The sequence below is a fragment of the Chinchilla lanigera genome, unplaced genomic scaffold, assembly GCF_000276665.1.
Source record: "Chinchilla lanigera isolate Chin_1 unplaced genomic scaffold, ChiLan1.0 scaffold00090, whole genome shotgun sequence".
In the NCBI taxonomy this organism is placed as follows: domain Eukaryota; kingdom Metazoa; phylum Chordata; class Mammalia; order Rodentia; family Chinchillidae; genus Chinchilla; species Chinchilla lanigera.
Genome location: NW_004955491.1, coordinates 4,451,999 through 4,458,201, shown reverse-complemented (window position 1 = coordinate 4,458,201; position 6,203 = coordinate 4,451,999). Strand labels below are relative to the sequence as shown.

At 48.8% G+C, this 6,203-nt stretch overlaps 1 protein-coding gene across 1 annotated transcript in view; it reads right to left on the bottom strand.

Annotated features, from left to right (window-relative positions):
• Znf282 (zinc finger protein 282) overlaps positions 1 to 239 on the bottom strand; it is a gene marked incomplete in the record, with an annotated part of 22,770 nt that extends 22,531 nt beyond the window's left edge. Inside the window, 1 exon segment of the mRNA XM_013504590.1 lies at positions 1 to 239. This exon segment is cut by the window's left edge and continues 6 nt beyond it. Within this exon segment, the coding sequence (XP_013360044.1) occupies positions 1 to 151 (151 nt within the window).
• Positions 240 to 6,203: the final 5,964 nt, after the last annotated feature.

The window sequence follows — 6,203 nt, the reverse complement described above, 5'->3', positions numbered from 1 at the left end:
TCCCCTCGGCCATCTCCGCGCGCAGCGCCGGCTCCTGGTGGCAGACCTCGTCGGGGGGCAGCGCCTGGGCCCAGCTCCAGCTCCCGCTGTCCAGCCCCAGGCCCTGGATGCCCAGCTGCTGAGGCTGCGGCCGTGTTGACACAAACTGCATCCTGGGAGCGCTGTTCCCCGCTCGGGCCGGCCAGGCAGAGGAAGAACGTTTTCCAGGCGCCTTCCCCCTCGCCGGGGCGGGACAGCTCCATCTACAGCCCGTAGGAGCAAACAGTCCCCTCGGCGCCGCTCCCCGCCCTCCGGCGCGCGCCAGCCAATGGCCGCCGAGCCCCGCCCGCCCGCGGGCCCAGTCCAGGGGAGGCGCCGGTCGGGTCCCGGCCCCTGCGGCCGCGGCGGCCTCCCGGGTGGGGCGGTGGGCCTGAGTCCTGTCCATCCTGCAGATGTGCGGGCATCCCTGGAGGAAATGGTGCCTGGCCCTTCTGAAATTTTTACTGCACACCTACTATGCGCCAGGCACTGTTTTCGGCAGAGGGTGAGCTTTGTGGCGGCATCCACTTGTATTTAAATTCCAAAATCAGCACTCGCTGGCTGGGACTTTTGAGTAATCTAACTTCCCTAACCCTCGCGCCTTGTGTGAAATGGGGAAATAATGACTAGTCTTTAATGTAAAATTAAGCGAGGTGAGAATCATGCCTGCAGGCACATAGTAGGCACGTGTAGTTCTGCTCCCACTCACCCACCCAGTATAAATCCTTGTAATTACCTGCCACATAGTGGCTACTTTGTCTTCCTGGATGAGTACTGCTTATCCAGTTAAGGACAGAAATCTCCAGCACTTGGGAGGAATGGAGAGGCAGACCCGCTGGTCCCCGAGTTCCACTTCCCTTGGTACAATAAAGAACATCATGGGCCCAGGGGAGGCCAGGGTGAGAACACTTCATCCAGGACAATTAGAAAGTGCTCTCTCGGGGCTGGGGATTTAGCTCAGCGGCAAAAGCGCCTGCCTGGGAAGCGCAAGGTCGTGAGTTCGGTTCCCGGTACCGGAGAAAAACCAAAAACCAAAAAAAAAACAAACAGAAAGTGCTCTCTCCGTTCTGGACACGTCCAGGGTATAGAGATGCGTGTCTCCTGGACTCAGTATTGCCCTCAAAGAGCTTAGGGGCTGGTAAACGTTATGCACCAGAAGTCCAGGACTTCCTTCTGTTTCCGGGCCACAACCTGCCCCACCCCACTGTAAATATTATGCCCCAGATTGTTAGGGGGAACCAAGCAAGTCCTGTCTGAAAAGCTGGTGGCTAGGTCACTTTACCCTGCAAGCTGTGTTTCTCAGCACATCCTGCCCCATAGAGCACCAACTACCTTCTAGGTTAATCCTGAGGGTTCCAGCTATCTTCTCAGGATAAAACGGTTAAGGCTGGGGCTGGGGATTTAGCTCAGCAGCAAAGCGCCTGCCTGGCAAGCGCAAGGTCGTGAGTTCGGTTCCCGGTACCGGAGAAAGACCAAAAAAAAAAAAAACGGTTAAGGCTACCTCCCTTCCTAGCATTTAGTGAGTTAATAACCTCATCTTTTTTTATACAGCAGGACACTGCTATGGCATATCCACTTCAGTTTCTTCTCCACACGCAGCCATCCCCGACCCCTTCGACCCGAATGGCCGTGCTCACCGAGGTCCTGCTCATTGTCATGAATGTACAGAGCTACTCAGTTCAAGGGAATTAAACCACAGGCTTTGTTGTACTATTGTGGGCAGCTGAGTTAAAAATATTATAGGCAGTCAGACAGGGCGAGGCCTTCGCAGGAGCCAGTATGGAAGACAAGACACCTTGCAACTGTGGGAGACAGACACCTCCGCTGTGGGCCAGACCTCGAGACAAAAGATTAAACAAATGCACCACATACCTCCCTAGGGATGGACATCAGGGAGTGATATTCTGAGTAGGTATCCATCACCTTGAGAAAGCCAGGAAGACTCACCAACCCAACTCCCAACAGGAAAAGCCCCTGTTCTGTATTCATGTCGGCTTGCTAGGTGACCTGCTTCCCCATTTGATCTCCATTTAAATCAATTTTACTTCAGCAATTATACTGGTAATTTTATTGGTTGGCCATAGTTTTGTCCTACCTCATGATTTCCCATGTTCTCCCCACCTTAGACCCATCTCACCTGGTGGATTTGCTCCATAAAAATCCCCAGAAGACAGGGCCCTGGGCAAACTACTAGGGTCCCCTTCTGTCTCTCAGACAGAAGCTTTCTTTCCCTCAATAAATATATTCTGCTCTTAACTCTCCATTGCTCCTAAAATTCATTCTTTGATTTTAGAGAACATGAACTTGCTCCAGATATTTTTTTTTTTTTTTTTTTGGTACCGGGAATGGAACTCAGCACCTTGCGCTTGCCAGGCAGGTGCTTGTGCCGCTGAGCTACATCCCCAGCCTTCCAGATATCTTTCAAGTTGGGAGTTTCTTTCGCCTGTATCAGTACCAGCACTATTCTATCACCACCAAGTCCAGCACCAGCGCCATAAAAACCTGCAGTGGATACAAGCAGGAAGGTAGTGAATGAGGTCAGAGCTGCTTCTCAGAAGAGAAACCAGAGGGCATGAGGGGCAGTGGTGCTGTGGTCATGGTCCCTATTATAGGTGCTACAGTGACCCGTGGCTGAGGAGGCCTCCAGGTGGCTGAGGTGGGAAGAGCTTCTGCCTTGGGAGGTGTCCAGTCATTGGCTGGTTCCCAGCAGTCCCTGCTTACCTCTGAGGCAGGAAGAGCAGAATGAGCAACTAGATGAAGTGGTAACACGTCAAGGACCACGCCAGGCATGGTGGCGCACGCCTGTAATCCCAGCCCTCGGGAGGCTGAGGCGGGAAGATTACTGAGAGCTTGAAGCCAGTTTGGGCTACATAGTGAGTTCAAGGCCAACCTGACCTACGTAACAAGACCTTGACTCAAAAACAAACAAAAAGGACTGGTTGCCACACATTTCTCAGAAGGGAAGGAGCCTGGCCTGCGCTCTTGTCTGGCAGGCGGGCACTGACTGCCTCTCCAGGGCTCATCTAGGAACTGTACAGCTACTGTGCTGGCCTGGGTGTTTGAAAAGACAGATGCTCAACTAAAAGATTCAGAAGCTAAAAGAGAAGAGATTCCTATCATCCAAATACCTATGTGTCCATCACATGCTAAGGATTTCTGATGCTCTTTGTCCTACAAGCTGTATTTGAGAAAGAGAACTTCTACACTCACTCTTAGCTGAGTGGACAACCAGATTTGAGCTTACATCTTGGTGTTGCCCCACCATGGTATCGCTAATTTAATCAGCAGAGGACATTTGAGGCAGCCTATGGCTGGAAGAGAGCAGAGTCACATTCTCAGGCTTTCCTGCCTGCAGGCTCCTTGGTTACAGCTTCCCACTGTGACACAATTGTGCAGACAGCTCCCCAGGCTATGGGGTCATGACCCCTGAGTGTGACCAAAGCCAAAGGCTAGGCTCTCTGGAGAGTTGAATGCTGGGAAGAAGGTGAAAAAACTTCCAAGCTCGCTGGGCATGGGGGCGCAGGCCTGTGATCTCAGCACTCAGGAGGCTGAGGCAGGAGGTTGAGGCAGGAGGTTCACTGTGAGTTGCAGGCCAGTCTGGGCTACATAGTGAGACTGTCTCAAAACAAACAAACAAACAATTCCATGATCAACTAGAAGGGGCAGAAAGTGTTAATGTGTAGTCAGAGTCGAATATTTTGTGAAAACCTTATAAAAGTTTAAGGCTCTTGCTAAGGAGTTTTCAACATTCCTGCCTTTTGACAATATTTTATTCAAAATTACTACCCCAGGGGCTGGGGATTTAGCTCAGCGGCAAAGCGCCTGCCTGGCAAGCACAAGGTCGTGAGTTCGGTTCCCGGTACCAGAGAAAAAAAAAAAAAAAAAAAAATTACTACCCCAAACCAATCTCTCATCTCTCCATATCTGTTTGTCTCTCTGTCTCTGTGTGTACGTGTCCCCCCTGAAAAAAATCTTTGCTTCAAACCCAAAGTTTGGGGAAAATACCTTTTCCCTCTTAAATTTATTTGCAGCCTGGTTCAGTGAGACATTTAGCATCCTTCTTTACAAGTTTTGTTTTGTTGTTGTTTTTCTGAGAAAGTCTCACTATGTAACCCAAGCTGGCGTCAAACTCACAGCCATCCTCCTGCCTCAGCCTCCCGAGTGCTGGGATTTGCATGTCCTTTGACTCTTTTCAATGCGCAACCCTTGAACTTTTAAGTGCAGCCTCGGTTACTAAAAATGGCCCAAATCCATCAAAATAAACTCTTGTGCTCATGCCAAAACATATTGAGTCCTGCCTTTAGAATCAAAGGATGACTATCCACTGTGGGCTCCAAGATTCTTGCTTAACCCCCCCAATCCACAACTCCTTGCCCCAGTAAAGCAGGGAACTGGCCATTCCCGACCTGGTGACTTTTTCCTTCCATTGTCCACCGAATTCCCTGGCGTGTTAGAATCACTGAGGGGAACACGGAAAGAGCCAACATCCAGGTTCCACCACATGGCAAGGAATCTTTCAAGTGTCTAGGTTATTCTCCTGCGCAGCCAAGAACAAACTTGCTAACACTCTTCTACTCATCATCTTGCAGCCCCACAAGACCACCTGGGGAAATAAGGGTTGGACTGGGTTCATTATTCTAGTTCATTGTTTGAATCCTTCTGTTCACTCATTGAGCTTGGCTAGTAGATACTGTCTTTCTTACACTATTTTGAAAAATTATAAACTCAGTTGGGCATGGTGGCCTATGCCTATAATCCCAGCACTTGGGAGGCTGAAACAGGAGGATCACTGTGAGTTCAAGGCCACCTTGAGCTACATAATCGAGTTCAAGGCCAGCCTGCACTACACAGTGAGACCCTGTCTCAAAAAAAAAAAAACAAAAAAAAAGGCCAAGAATTAGTGTTCACAGATTCTCATTCCTTTTTGATTTTCATTCTGCTTTTTTAACCCAGTCTTAACAATGGCCTGCTGCCTTCCTCATTTGTTAAGGCTACCTCACAAAATCTGCTGGAAGTCAACACATTACATAGGGCAATCTCATGTTTCCTGTGTCAAATTTTGTTTTTAATCTCTGCCCACGGCAATCTCAGGCCAACTTTCTCCCAGCACAGGGAAGCAAACTGGAAATGAAATAACTACCTCATCTTGAATAAAAAGAAGCATCAAAGTCATTCAGCAAACTGCTTAATCAACAAGTCTGTCTCCTACACCCACTGTAGCAACACTTTCTTCTCAATCCTGCAAGGTACAAGTACCATTTGTTAATCCTCATTTATCCTCACACTTTCGTAAACTGCTACTAAAGAAACCGAAAGTAAACTCAGGCCTCCTAACTTCCTTTCCAGGATGTTTTTCATTAAAATAATCTTCATCTTTACATCACCATTAAAATGCTTTAACTGGGCTTCAAGTTTTTAAGGCAAATACAGTCTTTGCTAATAAGCAAAGCCACAGAGCTCAGTGAGGTTTTATCAAATACTTTATCTGAAACACACCCTGGCTGTCTTGGAGAGCTATGTGGCACCATGCTTTTGAGACTACTCCAATTGGTCTGTATTGTTCTGCCTTTCTTGACAGGTATTTGATTTTAGGGGTGAAATTTTATTTGAAGGGGAGGCAATTTAATTGACCAGGTTGACAAAATGATTCTGTATGTGATTGTGGCCGGTTACTCAAAAAGCCTAGGACAGGGCCAGAAAGGGATGGACACCCTCCCTTCACTTCTAGTGATTCATGACACCTTCTGCAAGATACCTAAACAGCACCTTCAGGTGCTCTATGCCAGGAACAAAATCCTCTGGCCTGTGACAGTGCTTATACAGAAGGATATAAGCACTTGGAGGGAGCCCAAGAGGTTAAACGGAATTCCATCTCTCATCTAGGTAGTGCTAGAAATGCCATTCAGTGTCACTGTCCATTCCAAAGCAAAGCTACCAGCTCAGGGATCCTGGTGCAGGGACCCAGGACATCTGCTATTAACTCCAGTAACTCAACCAGAACAAGTACATCAGCAAGCCGCGGGCTGGGTGGGAACTTCTGGGACCTCAGACTGAAAAGGGGATGGGCCTGATTTGCCACTGCAGAAGCAGAACTAAGGAAAACAAAAAACAGCACATGAAATTCAGGGGAGCTGGGAGGTTTAGAAAGAGAGAAAAGACGGCTGGGGATTTAGCTCAGTGGCACA